This window comes from Gossypium raimondii, chromosome 9 (assembly GCF_025698545.1).
Source record: "Gossypium raimondii isolate GPD5lz chromosome 9, ASM2569854v1, whole genome shotgun sequence".
Taxonomy (NCBI): Eukaryota; Viridiplantae; Streptophyta; class Magnoliopsida; order Malvales; family Malvaceae; genus Gossypium; species Gossypium raimondii.
In genome coordinates, this window is record NC_068573.1 from 41,697,418 (window position 1) to 41,719,179 (window position 21,762).

Sequence of the window (21,762 nt, forward strand, 5' to 3'; positions counted from 1 at the left end):
ATATAGCTTACAGGTGTGATACAGTATTCCAAATAACATGATTTGAGGTCTACGAAATTAGTGCCAAGCATACCATGTATAAGAGATTGAATTATGGTTCCAGTATTAGGAGAGGAGAAAACACTAGATTCACCATGGTTAATAGATTAGCCTATAGCCTGTTAGAATTACTAAGCACATTGAGGAAACCTTTGCAATTTATTCTCACTTGCAATGAGAAGTCAACCATCTATGAATATTACGTGACTGATCATGGGGCATAGCAGACTAAGTTTAAAACCTTGAATATTTCCTTTTCAATTAAAATTGAAAGGACATTACCTTCTAGGACAGATAGAAAAGAATAGAGGATTTCCTTGTTGAAGGCTATACGTAGTGGATTAAAGGAGCCAATGTCACCCGACAATAAAGAACCTTGGTAAAGATACATATCCCATGATCCAAGAGATCCATTGTCGGTAAAAATCCATTTTCAACACAAGTTTCTCCAAAAATATTCACTCAACCTTATCATAAGCTTTGGACAAATCGAGTTTGTAGAAACAAGGAGATACTTGCTTTAGCAAACATAAATTGTGGCTAAAATAGCGCTTGGAACTGTGGCCATAGTTTCAACTACGAAATCAAAAGTGCATAAATGTAAAGATGAACACCGAGATTGTTTACCCAGTTCAACCTCAGTCTACGCTTGTAGGGCCTTACCCAAAGCAATGATCCACTATCCTTCTCACAGTACAACCAATGATTTAAGTCCTAACAATGGGCTAATTCTCATCAATTTAGCGACCTCACCGTTTTACAAAGACTAGATCACTCTCCCACTAAGCTTCCTCATCGAAAGCTTAGTTTTGCAACACAAGGGACCCTCTTGATTACTTACAAAATAATGCACACATAAAGCATTCCTAACTTGAACAAATTTGTGCTCTTTCTATCTCTCGGTCGATCTTTAACCTAGACAAAACTTAAGTTTATATACTACTTAAGTTTTACTTACATAAGAGTCATAGTGTAATCACTTTTCTAAAAAATAAAGTTAAAAATCCGTATAGAATAATCTTGACATAATTTCATAAGAACCTCGGTGTAGCCCAATGTCTTCAAATGTAGATAGTGACTTTACTTGATCCACAAGTAACCAAACTTCAAGTCTTCAACTTTAACTCAATTGGCCTTCATGGTTTAGGTTCTAACTTGTCCAAATATCTCCAAAACAAACAGCATAATACTTTTGTTCTAAAATATGCCAACTCTGAAAAATAAGCAAATACGACAATGAAACAATGCCTCAAGTTGTGGCCACTGTTTCAACCACAGCCTTCAAATGTGTCAACAAAGTTTGATAGCCTTGGTACCTTCGGAGCCTTATTTTTGCTTCTTTTATCACATGAAAGGCTTCATGTGTGATAAGGATGTTAATTATCTTGAATTTGACAATCCACTAAGAAAGCTTATTGTGCTTGAAGGATGATACTTGGAAGGAAGGCTTTCATTCGTGAAGTTAGGATCTTGAATATTATATTGTAAGATTAGTTGCAATATACAATGGGTTTGTTGTGAGAGATTTCATACGTTATTTCCCCATGAATGAGAACAATACTTATATGATTAATTTGATGCAGGACCTTTTCACCGTACTACAAACATCAGTGTTCCAAAAGTGTTGATCAAAGATGCTCAAAAAGCCATTTGATTCGAAAGATTTAGAGGGTCTCGTCCCAAATACCGCTGTTTATTTGATTTGATCATCTATCACCTTATTATATAATTTTTTTTGCTAAGTAGGGGTGTAACAGAAGAAAATTCCAGAGAATCACCCATCCTGATATTACTTATAGTATAGTTGAGGTGTTTTAAACTGATGAGAACCACGTGAATCCCTCTCTGTTATTTGCTTTCATCTCAACAAAATAAACCCCTAAACATATGAAAACATGCTTGCATTTAACATTTTCTTTTAAAAAAGAAAGGTTTTATTACAATGCAAGACAAGACAATCTAATAATTGGAACCCCACAAAGAATATTTATTGCTCCTTGTTAATGAAGGAATTAATTAGGCACAAATCCAAGTCATTGATTTTATATTTATGATATTTATTAAATTGTCCCCAAAGCCTGGAGAAAAGTATAATTATTGGCTGTGGCTTTCAAATCCTTAATGCCAGAACAACTTGATTTATAGTTCATACGACTAACAAAATGTTAGTGGCCAGTTTTGCTTCAATTTTGACAGGAAAATAACGAAATGAAATAAGGGGAATTAAACCATAAATAGAAAATGGTCCACAAATGGGTATTATTTCGAGGGACCCATCAAACCCCAAAATATAAGCCTTTGCACATGTCAAAGTATGACCTAAACCAGCAACAACGACACCCACACTTTAATTTCCAAGTTTTAATATACAGCAGTTGAATTGGCTTATTAGGAAGTCGCACCACTGTCAATGCAAAGGAAAGTTCCGAAGGAAAATTTGGGATTTTCCAGGAAAAGGTGCAAGTAAACTAATATGACCCCTTTGCATGAAATACCTCAGTTATTGCAAAATTTATGGCAACACACTTTTTTTTCTTTCTTTCTTTCTTTCTTTCTTATGGTTAATGAAGAAGAAACAATGAGAAAAAGAAAATAGCTAGAAAAAGTAACGCAAATGTAATCAAGTGTTCATAAATAATATCAAAATAATAATAATAATTTAATTTAAGTATTTTTTAAGTGATTATAAATAACTATTCAATTTAACCTTTTCTTTTAATTAATGAAAACATTGCATTTTAAGCTATTTTAAAAAACTCCCTAAAAAATTAAAGTGACTAGTTTAGAGAAGAAGAAACAAGAAGCAGATGGTGAAATGCATACTGACATGGAGGAAACTAAAAAAAAATTAAAAAGCTTAGGTGAGGAGAGTGAAAGAGCGCGTGAGAAATGAGCGTGGTACTTTTAATCAATCATAATCTCTCCTGCATAGTAAATCGTCCCAAGAAGGCAGCGCCTTTTGCTTACTCTCTCCACTGACATTTAACAAAAACAGCGAAAGAAAGAAAGAATACATACATAGAAGAAAGAGAAACACTCGGCTTTGGCCTTAGGGAACTGAGCATTGAGATAGCAGCTGCTGCATTATCCTTAGCTCATAAAAGAAGCTTGGGAATTTTAGGGTTCTTTGTTTGCAACCTTTTTTTTCTTATCTAACCATTAAAAATATCAACCAAAGCTAGCTAGTTAGTCTCTTTCAGGTAAAACCCCATTTCTATGTTTTCTTTCTCCTTACTGCTAGACATTTGTGTTTTCAGCTTCATTTTTCACCAATGTAGTTTTTTCTTCTCTTTTACTCTTTCTTTTTATTTCAATGTGTGTAAGAGTCGGTGAGGAGTTGTCAATTTGTTTCTGGGTTTTGCTTACTTTTATGTTAGTAATAATGTCTCCTTTTGTGCTTTTCTTTCATTATTATTTTCAAGAAAAATCCCATTTTCTCTGTTGATTTTCTTCTGGGAAAAGAAAATGTGACTTCATCCTTGAACTCCAAAAGCTTGTTTATAACTATCTCTCACTTCCTTTCCACCTTTTACTCAGTAAATGAAGAAGAATCGAGTTTCCATCCCTTCTTTCTCAAATTTTTAGCTGCTCATGTTTTCGGGACTTAACTTGGAACACTGTTTTCAACTCTGTGTTTTAAGCTTACTTCTCTTTTATAACTTGCTTTTCATTTGAACAGCTTTTTTCCATCTCAGCTTAGATTACACAAGGGTGAACAATGCCTACCCAGTTTTTAGTTTTCTCTAAGAAAACATTATATATGTGTGTGTATGTAAATACATATTAAGTGAGATATTTCCTTGAAACCTTGCATGTCTTCAAGTTCGTTTGACTCCCTATATTCCTAGTTTTGCCTTGTTAAGTTAAGTTTGCTTTCCATTTTTACTTTCTAAGTTCACAAGCATATTTGAAGTAAAAATACTAGATTTTTTATGGAGTCAAAAAGGGCTTTGGTCATAAATTTGTTGTAAAATAAGGAAAATGTTGGAAAAATTGTTTCTTTGATTGGAAGGAGAGTTAAAACACTATTCCATGCGCATACTGGCGCAAATTTTCATTAAGACAGAATGATTCAGTTTTTCATCCAAAAATATTGCAGAACATGGGCTATATTTTATATACATTAACTTCATTTTTTTCAAAAAAAAAAAAAAACCTTCATTCATTTCTAGCAGGTTCCTTGTGGTTTCAATGATGTGTGTTCTGTTTTTTTTTTTTTTTTTGGGGGCGGGGGTGGAGTGGGGAGGGTTATAGTATATTTTTCAGTACTGGGGTGAAAAAGGAAGGATCTCCACCCCACCCCCCAAAAAAAAAGGAGAGAGAGAGAGAGAGTAAAAAACATGAGAAAAAAAAGAGTTGGAAAAAATGGGTTTGTTTGTAATGATATTTAATGAATTAATTTGATGGCAACCTTACTTATTTTAGTCTTCCTTCTTCTTTTTTTTATCTTTCCTTTTAAATCTTGTCATTTGGTTATGGTTGGTGATAGTGGAAGTAGTTTCTATGGAGTTTCTTTTAAGGCATTGTGATTGTATTGTTTGTTTGTTAGGTCCTTTGCATACTGATAAGATATTGAAAGCAGCTTTCATGAACTATTTGTTATTTTCTCTATATTTATGTATCAGATTCACCCTTTCAACTTCGCTTCTCAGCCCGCAGTTTTAAACTAGTTGGAGGTGGTGTGGGTCAGACGGTCGGTGATTGGGTGTTTGAACGTTGAACTTTGAAGCAGAGTACAAATATTTTGCCCTTTCATCTCTTCAACTCAAGGGAAAATATCGAAATCATGCAGACACCTAAAGGAAGGTAAGCTCTTCGTTAGTCAATAATGTGTTTATAGCATTCTAATAATTCTTTTGCCCCCTTAAAGTAGACTATGTCCTTGGAATCCTTCATTGCTCTTCTTAATGTTTCCTTGAAAGGAAAAAAAAAGGGTCCATTTCTTGAGGATTGTCTACTAATTTTAGATGTTAAATTACCTTTTATGAGGCTGGATTCCGCCAAATTTTCATGTGAACCTATCCTATATTGGTTCCAGATGAGGTGTGTATATTGGGTTGTTTTACTTGTGCTTGTGAAAATGGTGGGACATCAGCTTCATGGTGGTGGTTGGCTGCAGAATTTTGAAGTTGTTGGTAGTCAATCAAGGGTTGTCCCACCAGGTTTGAAATATATGATTTAGCCGATGGACAAGTTCCGAGATTAGTTCGGTCATCTTGGAATAACTGATCAGATGGTACATGGTTTTGTTTAGCCGTAGCTATTGGTTGTTGACTATAAGCTTCAATTGATGTTCTTGATATTTACTGCTATTATTTTCCATTTGACAGTAGAACAAGCTCTGCAGAAGTGCCTCAGAGAAAATCTCCAGCAACACCTCGGACTGCTCGTCAACTGAAGATACCTGGATCTGATTCTGAGGCTGTGTCTTCTCCAAATCCTGCAAGTAAGACACCCAAAGACAGAAGTCCAAAGGTTACTGAGCGAAAAGTGTTGAGAAGCCCAGTAGCTGAGGTATTCTTCTGTCAATTACACCTAAACTAGGTTGTTTTTAAGTGTAGGATGATACAACTGCAATGAAGATATTTCGACATGCTGTTAATTTGGTCATTATGGGACATTTGTGTGTTTGCTTATGTACTTTGTTATTCATACTTACATTAATGTCCACTCTTGTCTTGTGAGCTTCAGAAGAAGCGTCCGAGCAGAGTGACTGAACTGGAATCACAGCTCACTCATCTTCAAGATGATCTAAAAAAGACGAAAGACCAACTGACTGCATCAGAGTCCTGGAAGAGGCGAGCAATGCAAGAGGCTGAGGAGGCCAAGAAGCAGCTATCAGCAATGTCAGCTAAGCTTGAAGAATCCGAACAGCAATTGATGGAAATTTCTGCCTCCGAGGATGACCGTGTGCAAGAACTTCGTAAGCTTTCTCAAGACCGAGATCGAGCATGGCAGTCTGAACTTGAGGCAGTCCAGAAACAGCACTCAATGGATTCTGCAGCCTTGGCATCTGCCATGAATGAAATTCAAAAGCTTAAAGTTCAGCTGGAAAAAGCACATGAATCTGAGGCCCTTCAAACTAAGCACGCTGAATCCACGCATACTGAGATTCAGAACTTGAGAATTGAACTAACCGAAACTCTCTCCTTGGTTCAAAAACTTAAGTCTGAGCTCACTGATTGCAGAGAATCTGAATCGCAGGCTCTTGAAGCTGTTCACAAAACCCAAACACAACTGGAAGCAGCAAATAAAACCATAGAAATGCTGGGTTCTGATGCGACCAAAGAAACCAAAGCTTACAAAACATTGACGTTGGAATTGGAGCAATCAAAAGCTAGAGTTAAGTCACTGGAGGGACTTGTGAGCAAGCTCCAGGCTGAACTGATTGGTAATAGCAGCAAAACTGTCGAGCATCTCAAAGACAATAAACTACCCCAACAGGATGGAGAAAACGAGGGCATACAGCAGCTTAACGTGGAGCTTAATTTTGCAAAACTTGAAGTGAATCAATTGAGATCAGCACTGGATGCAGCTGAGGTCAGGTACCAAGAAGAATATATTCGGAGTACGCTGCAAATTAGAGGTGCGTATGAACAAGTGGAGCGCATAAAAGCACAGTCATGCCAGAGGGAAGCTGAACTGGAGGAAGAATTAAAGAAAACAAAAGCTGATGCTGACGAGTTGAGAGCAAATTTGATGGATAAGGAGACTGAAAAGCAGAGTATTTCCAAGGAAATTGAGGAACTGAATTTGAAGATTGAGAAAATAGGGTCTAACGAAAGAGAATCTGAACTTGCAATAGAGTTGAAGAAGTTAGAGGCAGATTTGACAGAGTTGAAAGCAAATTTGACAGCAAAGGAAACGGAATTGCAGAGCATAAGAGAGCAAAACGAAATGCTCAAAACAGAAATTAAGAACATGGAAACGGGTAGCAACAAAGTTGGTGAAGAATCGGTTGCATTGTTGGAAGCAGCAAGGGCTGCAGAGCGTGAGGCGCTGATGAAAGTTGGTTATTTAACGGAAGAAGCAGATAAGAGTAGCCGAAGAGCAGCACGAGCAACCGAGCAGCTGGATGCAGCACAAGAAGCAAACACCGAAATGGAGGCAGAGTTGCGGAGACTGAAGGTGCAGCTGGATCAGTGGAGAAAGGCAGCTGAGGCAGCTACTGCCATGCTTTCATCCGGGAACAAAGGGAAACATTCAGACAAGACAAAATCTGTTGACAACAACTATAACCCTGGAAATGGTTCGCCGAACTCGGAAGACATGGATGATGATTCACCCAAGAAGAAGAATGGAAACATGTTAAAAAAGATTGGTGTGTTATGGAAGAAAGGTCAGAAGTAGCAGCAAATGCATCAGAGGTTGCAATGCATATATAATATAATATATATTTCTGCTCTAAAAGTAAAACTTGAAATGGCTGTGGATGGTTTCAGTTTATGAAAAGTTACCTTACTTTTGTCTGGTCAGAGGATCAGAGTTTCAGTTTGTTAAAATCCTAATTCCTTTAAGAAGACAAATATTTATTCCACCATTTCTTAAATTTATGCTTCAACTAACATCTCTCATCCAGTTTTATCAAAATAGCTTACAGGTAGAATAGATTCCAAGTATTAAAATGTTATTCATATCAAGTTGGACCCCGTTTAGAATTTTGACTGTTTGTTCCATTTTCATGTTAGAACAAAAATCGGGATAGTCAAAGCTTGTGACATTTGACTGTGTTTAATTTTATTGTAGCAAATGAGTAGGTGATTCATGATAAGGGAAACCAAATTCGTGTGAAAACTTTTAGTTCATTTGAATGGTTTTCCTAAAAGGAGAAGAGTTTGTGTTTTTTAAGTATTGTATCCTTATTATTTGAAGCCGTTTTTATCGGAGATAATTCAAGTGATAAATCTAACTTTTAAATCAGAGTTTAAAGTCTATTAAAACATCGCGAAGGGACTTTTGAGGGAATTTGTAAATAGGTAGCATTGTTGACATGCAAAACATAGTCTTTGGATTGTCTATTTCGACTACTACCCTGTGTTTTTATTGATAATTTTGTTTGACACTCTATAAGTTTTTCTTGACTTTTATGTTAGGATATGTTGAGGTGAGTAATTGTAACAACTAGATTTATTATTGGATTATACTTTAGACTTAAGTCAATAAGCGATACAGAACAATTGTAATATTTTTCATTATTAAACGAAGTTAGGAGAACCCATGTAAATGGAAATGTTGGACATAAAAAATGTGTTTAGCATTACTTGTAAAGGTCTAAAAACACTTTTTAACCATAAAAACAAGGTTAAACAAAAAGACTTTTGCAGTTCAAATTTGAAATCACTAAAAAACCTAATTGTGCTATTAAATTGAAACAATAGTAACTAGTCAAACTCTTAAACAAATTAAGCAGGACTACTCCATCAAAATAATAATAAATAAAGTTAACTAAAACTTATTGAGGGTTCTTTGAATTTGTACGTCTGTTGTACGTTTAGTTGTAATAGAAATAACAACCGGAAGAATAAAAATAGATATGAACATGGAAATTGATTGTGTATTTTGGACTATCGATCTGCGGTACAAGATATAATTTAAGTTCAATTCACTCACTAAGTTATAACCTCACTCTTATATATTAACTAGATCACTTCTTCTTATACGTCTTTCTCATTTAAATGTTAGAGGTTTGTAAAACTTCAATCAGTGTGAATTCCATTCTCGTTGAAGTGCGCTTGAGTAGGTCTTAAAGGAAATCAAATATCCAAAGATTTTCTAGGAATAGACCTCTTTTAGAAACATAATCTTTTTATTTAAGGAAATCCAATCACACCAAAAATCTTCAAAGAAGTCCTTGCTTGACCGATTATTTTGATGATCCAAGTCATTAATATTTGCTTAAAATTGTGAAGGTGATGTAAGGAGAAGTCCAAGATATTTTAGTAAGAAAGATACCCTTAAAATATGACAAGCTGAATGACAAACTAGTTGCAAGAGGAGTAGCAACCGGCATTGCATTTGGGACGTGCAACCGACACTAATAATTCCCCTCGAGTATTTTGACCAAAAACATAACAACAAACTTAAGAAAGGGCAAAAACAATCTTTTTAACAATGCTCCCCCTTCATCAATCCACTATGAAGTCAATAATTAATGTAATAAGAAACATAGCATTGATAAAAAAAAATTCATATAAATCATCCGTACTTAAGTACATGACTCAAAACAATAATTTCGTCAAGAAAATATATCTCTACTCCTGACTCCATACTCCATTCTCGCCCTATTTTGTTCAAGAATGCAAAAGCTTGATCAAGTGTCATGAGTTTGCAGGACTCGAGCCTTTTGTTTGTTAAGGAGCTTTATTTGGCTCTCCAAATGATGTAGTTGCTTATCTGCATCGGTTAAACAATCTTGCCATATCTGCATTGGTTGGTTTGCCAGATGTAGATGCAGTTGCAACTAGGGCATCATCTTGCACTGAATCCTCATCAGCTTCATCAGCTCCAACATCAGAATCAACAACTCTATGTTTCCCTTTATTCTACTAGTAAGAATATTCCAATTTAGGCGGTGGAGGCTCAGTAACTTCATCCTCTTGCACCAAGTCTTACTTTTTGTTGTAGCATGATCTAATAGATGAGTGAGGGAAAAGATAACATCTGCCTAGTGTTCTTGGTTTTTGTGTGTTTGGTAACCTCATTAAATAATAGTTTGCCAAGAAGAACAGGGATAAATGAAACTACCTTATATGGTTATATTGCCATCTTTTAATTGACAACCATGTTTTGCTTGGAGGGCAGCCAATTTCTTATAGCAATGGCATATAATGCAGCATAGGTAGGCTCATGCTCTGAAGTTATGAAATCTTGGCCTTTTGACCAAGTGGAACAGATTTTGTTTGAGTTGGGAGGCAAGTTGATCGTGGTCAGTAATGAAATTATCATCATCTTCACTACGACTTGTTGATCACTGCAAGACTGAATGTAAAGAAGTATCGTTGCAAATTAGCCTGCCTGTAGTGCACATCATCCTTATCTGTAATAGTCTTCTGAAGATTGACATAAAATTCAAGCACCAAGTTCTTTACACAGGGCTTGACATAGGGCACAAAAAACAAGATTTCATTTTCCTCTAAAAAGATGTCAATGTCATGCTCTACAAAACCCATCTTCTTGAATATTTCATTCATTGATGAAGCCTTTCTCAACCATAAACTTCATCCTCTTTGCACAGAATGGGGTAAGGAATCGAGATTTTCTCTGTTCAGGCACATGGCCTAGCAGCATCAGCAGTTTCCTCAAGGATGTTTGGAACGTCAACATCTTTCAATTTCTTGTTTCTTTTCTTGGTTGAAGAGGGGGCACTAACTCTCTTGAAGTAGTGTTTTGTAACTTGTGGTGCCAAATTAGCCAACGGCACATGTTTTCATCGTTAGTATCTTTAGTAGCAACGATTTTTCTCATTCTTTCTGCTCTATTTTTCTTTGTAACCTGAGGGATAAAAGGTTCCTTCCATTTTCGAACAACCTTCATCTTTCTATACTTAGTTTTGATCTCCTTGGTTATAAATGCCCTGGTATGTCTTTGAGTTGCAAGACCAGTTGCAACTGAGGAACATCTGATTGCTGTCGTTGAACATTTTGCTCCTGATATGACAAATGAATATATATATCCGAATATGACAAGGTCTTCCAATGCTTTTCTTAATGGAACTCTAACATTGTAAACAAAATCTATGATTTTGGAAGAAAATCCCTTCTACTTATTGAAAATCAACAAAGTTGCTACAGTTCCAGTTGCTGTTACTGTTACTGTTAGTTTTTAAGGAATGTTATTAGTAGATTAAAATTAGAGATTAAAAATAGTTCTTCTTTGTGATAAATAAATAATTCACTAGATTATTGTGATTGTTATTATTATTGGACTAGTTTTAAAAGATATATGAAATGGCGTAGATATGAGGCCCAATTTGTAAGGCGAATACCATAGCCCACTTTATTTGCCGCATTGTTTCCTAGGGTTAGGATTGTTTGGGTTTAAAATTCGCTCAGTGCGATAGCTGTTGTTTCCCTCTTGTCTTCGCCTCCAAATCTCTCAAAACCTTCATTACATTCCACTCACTCCGAACAACCTCCCTCCACCAACATGGGGTATGTGTTCTTCTTCTCCTTACTTCTTTTAGCTCTAATCGACATCTTCTCGCAACTTGTTTATGTTCCTTTTTTTTTGAAGTGTTTAAGCTACTCTTGTTTATTCAGTGAAAGGGATGACTTTTCATGAAAACTGTTGGTTTTTAAAATCTGGGTATTGGATCTTGAAGTCTTTTGTTGATTCCATTCTTTGTTTAAGGCGAGTGTTGAATAAGTTGGGAGAAGAACAAAGAAAGGAAATTTTTTTTACAGCCCCGGGTTCTGGTTTTAGATACTCCGAAAGTTTGAATTTTGGTTGCTGTTTTAGATTTCTAGAACTAATTCTGGACTACTGAATTCGAATATGAATTTGGGTTAATGATTTCTTGTTTGACTAGTAGAAACAAAATGTCTGTTTCGTTTTGGGTTTTGAGATTTAGGAAGAATTACTCTTGAACGAAGCTTGTTTGAAACCATATCTTAAATGACAATTAGAATATAGAAATATTAAGTAATGGCTTAAAAATATAAAAATGTTATAGGAAAACACGTGGTATGGGAGCTGGGCGCAAGCTGAGGACCCACCGCAGGAGGCAGAGGTGGGCTGATAAGGCATACAAGAAGTCTAACCTTGGAAATGAATGGAAGAAGCCATTTGCCGGTTCTTCCCATGCTAAAGGAATTGTCCTTGAGAAGATGTAACTCTTATTTCCTTTTCTTTTTAAATTTGTTTGGTTCTAATGTTTTCATTCAACTCTTATTTCATACAAGTTCACTGAGGCATTGGTACATGCAGAGGTATCGAGGCTAAGCAGCCGAACTCTGCCATCCGAAAGTGTGCTAGAGTTCAATTGATCAAAAACGGCAAGAAGATTGCTGCTTTTGTTCCAAATGATGGTTGCTTAAACTACATTGAAGAGAATGTGAGTGTTACTGAACTGAAAATAGTTAAAGCCTAAGGTATGGTTTTCGCTGCTACACTTCTGATGATTAATATGTTAATGTAGGATGAGGTGTTGATTGCTGGATTTGGACGAAAGGGTCATGCGGTTGGTGATATTCCTGGTGTTAGATTCAAGGTTGTGAAGGTGTCTGGTGTTTCACTCTTGGCACTCTTCAAAGAGAAAAAAGAGAAGCCTAGATCTTAAGTTTGCAATGAGGAAAAGATGGCTTTCATGATCTTTCTATAGTTTTACTTAAAACTGAGAGCATTCTGTTGCCTGGTAGCTTTTCTGGACTTTTGTTTATTTTCTGGCTATTATTGTATTGAATTTTTGGTGTCATCGTTTGATCAAAAAGATTTTGGTGCTTTAGATCTGTTCCAAAATGTTCATTCTTCCGCTTGCTATGATTTTGATGCGTTGACTTATGCAACTGCGTAAACAAAATGACTTCATCAAAACATTTGAGTTATAATTAATTGCTTAATTATCGATAAAAGGAAGAACAATATAAAATAAAATAAAAGTTGGTAATTTTAGTTATTCAGGATTACTCGTCCTCTAACCATTAGGGTTGAGTTGTAATGAATGTTAAATAAAATGCTAAAAACAATTTTGGTTGTTGATTTAATCAAATTAGTGCATAAGAGGTAGGACTGAATTATAAATAATTAAAGAACAAAACAGATTAAATAGGTTCTTGGTAATTCTAAGTCTATTGCGGAAATTCAGGTCGAATGGTTGACTAACTGAAAATGAAATTTAGTAATTCTAGTGCTTCTAAACCACATTTCGCAATGTGTCGTATAATAGTAAGAAAGGGCAATTAATTTCATAATGCCATGTATTTCAATAATGAGATTTTTAGTTTTTAGTTATGCAAAGAATTAGAGGTGAGAATTGGGTTGATTCTTAGTTTTTAATGATGCTCAAATATGGATTGAATTGGGTCATACACATTTTTGGTTTTAAAACTTTAGCAGATTTGTTTTATGGCTTTTAAATATTATTTGATAAATTTTCAATTTTTTTTATAAATATTTCTAAAAAAACAATTTTTCAACAAATTTTAAATTGTTTTTACTATTATTGTATAATAAAAAATAAAAAAATTACTATATATTAAATAAAAAATAGAATTCTATTTGGTTTCGAGTATTGCAGTTTTTAAAATTACCCTTGCTCAACCCTAGTTCACACGTACCAATAGTAGACCTCCATCCTGTCAATTTGTTTGTCTTCTGTTCAATGTGAGTACAAACTTGGAGCCTGAGATGATTTATGAATGAAGATTGTCAATATACATGAAAGCTGTTTATTGGATTTAAGGGTTTTAAAGTATGCAAATGCATCGGAAAAGATAAAATTGTATTTATGGGATTGAAAATTCATACATTGTTTAATAGTCCTATAGCTGCTAAGAATTTGCCCCGACTTGCTGGGTCTGTCTACTTGTTGGTACTAAAAACAATCCACAGATTCTATAAGTAAATATCTTCTTGTTGGTATGACACTGACAGTTTAAAAAAACTAAGAACAAGTAATCTCGTAAAAATCCCATCCCAAGAACAAGTACAGCAACTTTCAATTACAAGCCTGGCAGAAACTTGCATAGTCAAGAAGGCAGATTTGTTTGGCACAGAACTATATAAAATCATGTCATGCAAACTGGGCATAAAATTATACTATGAAATAAAGAGTTGTTTGTAAGTACATTTTCATGATGTGGGCACAATCTATATGAGACAAGTACATTTTCATGATGTGGGCACAATCTATATGAGACAACCTTCTCTTTCTTCTTCCTTAATAAAGCTTGCTCTCATTGCATAATAAATATGTCTGGACACAAATGGTAATATGATGGCAAATCCAATCCATGACTTCATCTTTAAGTTCTTACTTCATAACTGAAAACCTATAAAACGCGCTCCATAAGACACTATCTACTCAAGATCAGGATCAGATCCCAACTTTGGTGGTATTCGAATCTGGAACCCTCATTGCTGGAAAAGAGTACAAAATGCTACCAGAGTGCATTATATACTCTACAAGGCTTTTTACCTAGATCCACACCAAGGTACCTTGAGAAAACCGAACAAGATTTTTCCACTTATCTTAGCTGTTCTTGGGTAAGATGCTCTCTGGAATCGATAATATGGTCCTCTTGTCTACTGCCACTGCTGTTCCTGGTAAACTTTTTAGCGGTGCATCAATATTGTAAAATGAATCCTTGACCGAGAAAGGTTTCCTTGACCCAGAAGTAATTTCAGAAGTCACTGAGGAATGAGTGGGGTTTGACAAAATGTTTACAAACTCCTTTCAGCCATGAGCCAAATGATAATCAGAAATGGCTTCTTTATGAGTGCCTGAATTTATATCCACTTCCACAGGGCCTCCGTTTGCAACAAAACCAGTAATTTGGTCTTCAAGAGGAGCATCTTCCTTGGTGGTGTTATAAAGGGAAAGTGTATTAGTCTTAAAGTATGGTTGACTGTATGTCTCTTTTTCAGCAGCTTCTTTCAATGTGACAATGTGTTGGACATCAGACTCGGAAGTTAAATTATCAGCAGTTTGAGGGACTCCATCAAGAGGAACAATCTTGGCATCCTTTATGCGAGCACAATCCTTGCCTCCCACACCCACTATTTGGCTTACTACTGTTTCAACAGAACCAATTCCCTGAGCCTTTGAGTAACTTTCTCTACCAGTTCTAGGAGAGGATTTATTCTGAAGTTTTGGAGATGTGCCAGGGCTGCTTTTGAGGTTTCTTGAAGCACTTGGTACCTTTGTTGCAGCATTTGAAGGTTTTTGAATTGACGAGGAAGATCTAGATCTTACAAGGGAGGAAGTTTGCTTAACATCAACTTTGGGGCCCTTGACTGCAGTCAGGATTCTAACAGGTTGAAACTTTCCAATCATTGCACTGTTTGAGCTTCCACTACGACCTGATGATCTTACCTGCGTTCATGATCAAAACAGAATTGAGCTAAAAAGAATACAAGCAGGCAATTTGTCCATTTGGATTTCGTCAAAGAATAGACACAGACAGGTTCTATCTCCTTTCCTGCTGAAGATTCTGATATGAAAATCTCTGTTTGCTTATTCTTAACCACAGTTAAAGATGGAAATTTTAAGAAATAAGAACTAACCCCATCAAAGAAGCCAATTTTTGGTGATGGCAATCGAAGGCTGGAGGGTTTCACTGAAGCAGGATGAAGAAGCCCACTAGTTTCTTCTGAAACTTTATTTACTCTTTCATCAAGTGCACCAGTAACCTCAGCACCAGCTTCCAGTAAGCACTGACCGGTAGGATGGTTCGGAGAATCCAGATCTTGGTGGACAGCACAATTTGTAGTGAGTCCCTTGTGATAGCCAATACCAAGCCTATCTCTTACAATGTTAGGCCTTTGATTAGCAGCAGAGGTTGATGATAGTGACTCTGAGGACTGTACACTGATAGAGCTAGCAGGAGATATACTGGAAGAGAGCTTGGTTGAAGACTTCAAAAAAGTGGAAAGCTTCGAATTTCCTGCTTGATTTTTACCTTTTGCTACAATTTTGGATGGGTTACTGATAGCATAACCAGAGGAAGAACGGATAACTTTTCTGGAGTCGTTTTTGTTTAGTCAAATTCAAGGAAGACTTTTCAATTCCCTCAGATTAAACACTGGCACTACTTTCAAGCAAGGTACAATAGTTTATCAGCTCTGCTTTGCTAGAGGCTGGGAAGCAGGAAGAAGATTTGGTAGATAGGGTAGACTGAGGCACAATATGTCTTGAACCACCCAAACCACGAGTCTTTAATACAGTGGTGCCTCTACCTAACCATTAAAACAAATCGAGAGTGAACTAAATAGAATACATGAGCAAGAACACTTCTAATTTGATGAAGCTAATCTCAAGAGAAAGTATTTTAATTTACCAGCCACACTTTTTGGATTCTTTTCCATTTTAACAATCTTAGCATCCAAGGAGAGCCTTCTGGTTGACGTTGTGGAAATGGGAGCAAACTGGCTTAGTCCCATTGGCAGGTTATGAAGAGAAGAAGTTGATTCTCCACTTTTAGAAAGAGGCTGTACAGGCCAGTTAGACGAAAAACAAATAAGAGTTACAGTGGTAGTAAATAGCCGTTATGCAGGTCTATAATCAGCAGTCACAATAATTAACTTACCACAGCTTTATAGTATTGTTTTCTATGAATCTCTAGAACAAGAAAATCCAATTAATTTCACCTAACCTCTTAGATTTGGAAGTTTAAAACTTACTTAGAACACATTGTTCAATAAAATTATTTCTATCTCAACAAAAGAAGAAACAAGTTGCAGTTTCAGTCATTTGCATGACACAGCTAATAAATGCATGAGATATGTGCGATCAGAAAGAAACCTGCTTCATTGTTTTCCCAGTATCTTTCACACCAATGTTTGGCCTCTTTGGAGCTGCTTTCTGCTTCATCTGAAATAGCAGAAAAATAAATGTTAGCGGGGACACACAAGAAAGTTACAAATAATGAAATTTTGCATTGGCAGATCTTGATGTACCTTATCTTGAGTGATAAATGCTACCTTCTTTGAAGCTGGAAGTAAAAGGAAAACAGGTATTGTCAGTTTGAGAATATTTGTGCAAAGAATAAGCATGCCTAGAATATTGTCAGTTGTATTCGTGGCATCGAAGAAAAACTATTGGGTGCAACAGCAGAAAAAGATGCAGATTCAGAAAGAAACAAACTATACTTACATGATACACTTTCAGAATCTGTTGTTTCCAATTCCTTTCTGGCAATGGAATTTGCTGTGTTGGAAATTTTGTTAAATTTCTGGATTGAAGCTCTTATATCCTCAAACAAATCAGCATCAGAATTTTCCAAAGTCAAAATTTCAGTATCCAACATCGTTAATGAATCAAAAGATCTGTTTACATCCTCTTGGATCCCGGGAAATATACTTATTTCACCTTTCTCACTGCCTCCCAACATGCTAGACAACTCCTCCGGTTCGAGAAAACCTAAAATATTATTACAAATATATCAAAACAAGTAACTTAAAACCATAACTTGCTAAGTGTATATAAAAAAAAAAGATCAAATTGTACCTGCACTAGCAAAGAAAGCATTATCCCATGTTAAACTTTTGCGTAAATTATATTTTCCATTTTTTCTCAACTCGTCTTGTTCCAAAGAACCTGGTGGTTGCTCTAACTCTCCAGCTTCTTCAAGAAAGCCTGATGAGATTTCTACATTGTCGAGATCCAAAGAAAACCAAACAGTTTTGGTTTTAATCCCGTTCTCTGCACAACACACAATTTCCAATTTGTCAGGAGAGATATATAGTTTTGCAACATTAAAATGAGATTTAAGTTTCAAATTTAATAGGCAAAAAGAAACGAGGATCAGTGGATCATCATCTTATATTGTTCGAAAAAGCATCCCCAAATTACCTAATGTTAACAAGAAATTGCTTTCAGAAGGCCAAACTGAATCCGTTATAGTGAAAAAACAGCAAATGCCGATAGAACTGCTTTCAGGGAAAAAAATCAATCAGTTTCATTTGAAGGTTTAGTCAAACATAAAAAATCAATAAAACATAAAAAATCAGCTTAACATCAATGATTTTCTGGAGCTAATTATTCGTAATAAACAGAATAAGAAATTGGAAAAAGGAACATTTCACCGTAAGTCTAAAACATGATTATCAGAAAAATGAAAAATAAAGTTATGTTTCGATGAAATGTAGATGAGGAAATCATATGATGATAATAAAGAAAGACCTGAGGATTGAGAGAGGAGGCAATCGTCTTCGGACGAAACATCGATGAGGCTTAGCCCTTCGATATCAAAATCGGTTTGCATCCCGGAATCACCCCAATGAGGCCAAATGCGTTAATTATTTAAATATTGAATTGAGATATAAAAAAAAAGAATTGAAGAAAAGGTAAAGATTTTGAAATATGTGGAAATAACAAATGCTTTACACAAATAAATTTGAAGCCGAAAAAAAGTGAGGAGCGGTTGATGATGTATATAAACACTTGCACCGAGGTTGAGGTAGGAAGCCCTTCACAGAGGATGTGGGAGCGACAAGTATAGTGCGGTGATCAGGTGATTTATGACGTTGGATCTTCCATTTTTGTTTTCTTGTATTTTTTTAGGATTTCAGTTTGTTACCCGGACTATTAACTTTCCCACCACATCCAACGCTTCTACAGATTTGATTTGCCGTGACAACCTTGTATGGAGGTTCAGATCGTTTTACGTTGTGCGTTATAGATTCTGCTATTACTCTCTATACTTTGTAAAAGTTACTCCTTGAACTTTAATTTGATCAATTTTAGTCTTTTTACTTTTTTGAATTGATCGATTAAAGTCTTTGGTGCTTTTTATTTTTTTTTATATATTTTAGTCATGACTCAAGCAATAGTAGTTAAATTCATTTGTTTAATTTAATTATTAGTGTTGTACTATCGTACACAATTGTAGAGTTAATCCATATTCTCCAACTGAATTATTCTCGGTCTTTACGATTTTGAATTTTGAAATTTCAATCTTAACACAAATGGTAGCTGTTAATCTATTAATTAGATTTTTAGTAAGTGTACGTGAAAATAACAAGCTAACATAACATTATATTTTCACATGATAATATATTTGCATATCAGATTTTGAATTTTCTAGAATACCAAACTAAAATACATGGATTAAGCTATCTTTTTGAAAGGGTGACGTATACACATTGAAGAAAGTATTCAACATCAATGGACTGATTATGTTGCATTTGCAATATATAGTAGCATTAAACTTGTTACAATTTACTACGTAGTGAAGGAAGCATTCAATTCATTACATGAAGCACCACGAGACTCTATTTTGCTTTTGCAATTTATAGTTACACTAACCTTGTTACAATTTGCTATATAAGTATAGATCAATGTTGGTGTTGTTTTTATAGACCCTGAGCCAGAGGCATAAATATAATCATCTTTGAGGAGGTTCATATTCCCACTCACTCCCGTAATAAGAATTGGGCAAACCCAACCAGAACTTGAATGCCTCAGCCGCTCTCTTCTTTTCAATCCTCCTATCCTGCCTCGCTTGTGAAGCATGTTTGCTAGTAAACATCCTTGAATGCATCTCTACATAGATTTTCTTGTACTTTGTCTTATTTGGTGGTATGCCATTCTCTTCCATGCAAGCCACTATCTCTAATGCCTTCTTGAAGAAAGCAGCCCTAACACATATATCTGCCAAACTATCTAACAGACCTTCATCTGGTTTCAATGGCGGAGGGGAATCGGAGTATGAGCTCTTGCCTTCCTCCTTCATCTCACACCTTTCCTTTATCTCTTTCCAAAGCAACAGTGCTTCCCCTGGTTTTCTAGCCACTGCAATCCCATTTACTAGACTACCATAAGTAGCAACGTTAGGGTAAAACCCGTTTTCCTTCATTCTCTGGATGACTTTCTTTGCTTCTTCAACCAGTCCCAATCTACAATATCCCTCCACCAACATATTCCAAGCAACCAAATCAACTTTTACCCGTGGATCTCTAAGCATCTCATCGAAAACCTTGTTAGCTAACTTCGGTTGACCTGACAAAGCAAAAGCTTTCATCAATGTAGTGTAACTGATCTTCGTGGGAGTGATTCCTTGCTCTCGCATCTTATTGAAGAACACAAGTGCTCCAGCACTGTCGTCGATCAATATGCACCCATCAATCAATATATTATATGAAACCACATCAGGCTTAATCCCTGCATCATCAGCCATCTCCCTTAGCAGCTCCTTTGCCTTGTCTATTTGCAACTGCTGGCAGTAACCCTTGAGAAGAATATTGTAAGTAATCCGATTCGCAGGCACACGAATTCTTGTCATTTCAGCTAGCACTTCTCGCGCTCTATCCATCAATCCAGCCTTAACAAATGCAGAAACAACTGTTGTGTATGTAACATGGTCAGGATGACTAGCCTTATCATCTTGATGCCTCATCGCCTCTAAAGTTCTCACCGTGTCAGTAACTCTACCTGCCTTCATATAACCTTTCATTAGTGTCGTATAAATCCTAGAATTCGGTGCATACACTTTCGGCAATAAAAGCGGTTCGCTGCTCGGCTCAATCAAATTAGGGAGCAACTTCTCAAATACTACATCATCTATCTTTCTTTTACTCAAATCTTCCATATCTTCCTCCTTTTCATCCTCCAGGTCGTAGTCGTCATAGTCATCATCTTCCTTGGCTTGTTTTAAATCTTCCAAATTTGCATCTCGGAGAATCTTACAAAGATCATTCCTTCCTTCCCTCATAGCTTGAACAATTTTCTCAGCCGTTTCAAGATCATCAAATCCAACATAAGCAGCAACGAGGGAATGCAGAGTAGTCATACAAAAACGTATTCCTCTCTCAATAATCCTCTCCAGCACAAACACAAGCAAATCTTTCCTATCAGCTCTAGCACACAACTTTATCATGACATTATATGTTAAAACATCAGGTTCGCAGCCCCATTCATGCATTTCATCGAACAGTTTCAAAAACTTACTTTTGTCCCCCAAATTAGCACAAGCGTTAAGCACAGCATTATAGGCAGCCGTGTCAGGTTTGGAATCAGCAACAATTGAAGGATCCGCGAAACGCCTGACGCGGCGAGTCACGGAGTCAAAAAGGCTTATCGACTCAGAGGGTGACTCGGTAGAGAGCCGCGAAACGACAGCGCTCCATGCTTTGACGTGGGGTAGGTAACCAGAGCGAAGCATGGACTTGATGAGCGAAGAGGCATAAAGGGTATGGCCGGATTTCGCGGAGGCCGATGCGAGGAGGCCGAGGGAGTTGGCGTCGAGACGGTGCAGCTGGCGTTCATTGCGAAGGCGGGTGATGATAGTACGAGCGCGTGCGAGAGATTGAGGAGTGGCTTGGTAAGAGAGTTGAGCAACTAAGCGGCTTAAGCAAGTAGGGGTGGGGAGGTGAGGGGATTGAGAGTAAAGGGTCCAAGCTTGTTCGGTTTTCCTTTGGCGGAGGAGTGAAAGAAGTGTCTGATCATCGTTGGTCTTTTTATCACTAGGGAGAGATAAATCGGTAGCGGTGGGTTGAGCTCGCAAAGAAAAGGGACGCGCGGGCTTAGAGGAAGTAGTGGAGGTGGAGGGTGAAGGCTGTAGAGGAAGGAGAGAGAGCCAGCGGAGAGCGGAGGGAAATGAGGAGGAAGAAGAACAAGGGGAAGGAGAAGCAATATTCATAGACATGGCTGGTCCATTTGGGGGGGGAAGGGACAAGGTAAACAAGTATTAGAAGGATGTGGTTGAGGAAGAAGAAAGGTATGGTTTGAATGGAGAAGGGAAGTACTACGTCGACTGGATTATGTCCTTTTTTCTTTATCCACACCTCGCTGCTCCTTCACACTCAAACTCTATTTCTTCCTTCAAACTTTACACCGCTCTATCATTTCTTTTTATTCGGATATATATTAAAAACACGATCAACCCCTGGCTCTAAAATCTATAAATACCTTATCTCATTTAGTTTTCTTAAAAAATATATCTAAATACAATCTTATTGTAATGTTTAGAACAAGTGGTTTCAAATTAAGATCGCGTGGTACATCGTCTTCAAGTTCCTCTGCTCAGTATAAATTTCGCCAGTTCCCCTTAATTATTGGTCGATGAA

The 21,762-nt window shown here is 36.5% G+C and overlaps 5 protein-coding genes across 8 annotated transcripts; 2 read left to right on the forward strand and 3 right to left on the reverse strand.

Annotated features, from left to right (window-relative positions):
* The first annotated feature begins 2,961 nt into the window (after positions 1-2,961).
* On the forward strand, positions 2,962-7,576 carry LOC105799809 (interactor of constitutive active ROPs 2, chloroplastic). 4 transcript variants are annotated; one of them, XM_052621108.1, is made up of 4 exons: positions 2,962-3,239; positions 4,665-4,845; positions 5,373-5,553; positions 5,731-7,576. In XM_052621108.1, exons 2-4 carry the CDS (start codon positions 4,826-4,828, stop codon positions 7,387-7,389), a joined length of 1,860 nt encoding a protein of 619 aa, XP_052477068.1. In that variant the 5' UTR covers positions 2,962-3,239; positions 4,665-4,825; the 3' UTR covers positions 7,390-7,576. The 4 variants fall into 4 exon arrangements, with proteins under 4 accessions (XP_052477068.1, XP_012486019.1, XP_012486020.1 ...); XM_012630565.2 differs by having other exon boundaries at positions 2,965-3,239; positions 5,370-5,553; XM_012630566.2 differs by having other exon boundaries at positions 2,965-3,239; positions 4,692-4,845; positions 5,370-5,553.
* A 3,446-nt stretch (positions 7,577-11,022) lies between these two features.
* On the forward strand, positions 11,023-12,481 carry LOC105799810 (40S ribosomal protein S23). The gene is made up of 4 exons (XM_012630568.2): positions 11,023-11,189; positions 11,711-11,866; positions 11,965-12,091; positions 12,176-12,481. Exons 1-4 carry the CDS (start codon positions 11,185-11,187, stop codon positions 12,314-12,316), a joined length of 429 nt encoding a protein of 142 aa, XP_012486022.1. The 5' UTR covers positions 11,023-11,184; the 3' UTR covers positions 12,317-12,481.
* A 1,285-nt stretch (positions 12,482-13,766) lies between these two features.
* Positions 13,767-15,404, reverse strand: LOC128032505 (uncharacterized). Its single transcript, XM_052620895.1, has 2 exons — positions 15,262-15,404; positions 13,767-15,070 (listed from the first exon to the last, which is right to left on the reverse strand). Exon 2 carries the CDS (start codon positions 15,029-15,031, stop codon positions 14,432-14,434), a length of 600 nt encoding a protein of 199 aa, XP_052476855.1. The 5' UTR covers positions 15,032-15,070; positions 15,262-15,404; the 3' UTR covers positions 13,767-14,431.
* A 358-nt stretch (positions 15,405-15,762) lies between these two features.
* LOC105799811 (uncharacterized) lies at positions 15,763-18,369 on the reverse strand. The gene is made up of 8 exons (XM_012630569.2): positions 17,879-18,369; positions 17,549-17,625; positions 17,204-17,398; positions 16,850-17,116; positions 16,654-16,688; positions 16,499-16,567; positions 16,035-16,185; positions 15,763-15,933 (listed from the first exon to the last, which is right to left on the reverse strand). Exons 4-8 carry the CDS (start codon positions 17,085-17,087, stop codon positions 15,773-15,775), a joined length of 654 nt encoding a protein of 217 aa, XP_012486023.1. The 5' UTR covers positions 17,088-17,116; positions 17,204-17,398; positions 17,549-17,625; positions 17,879-18,369; the 3' UTR covers positions 15,763-15,772.
* Positions 18,370-18,852: 483 nt separating this feature from the next.
* On the reverse strand, positions 18,853-21,555 carry LOC105799813 (pentatricopeptide repeat-containing protein At3g09650, chloroplastic). The gene has a single exon (XM_012630571.2). The coding sequence runs from the start codon at positions 21,339-21,341 to the stop codon at positions 19,083-19,085; it is 2,259 nt and encodes a 752-aa protein (XP_012486025.1). The 5' UTR covers positions 21,342-21,555; the 3' UTR covers positions 18,853-19,082.
* Positions 21,556-21,762: the final 207 nt, after the last annotated feature.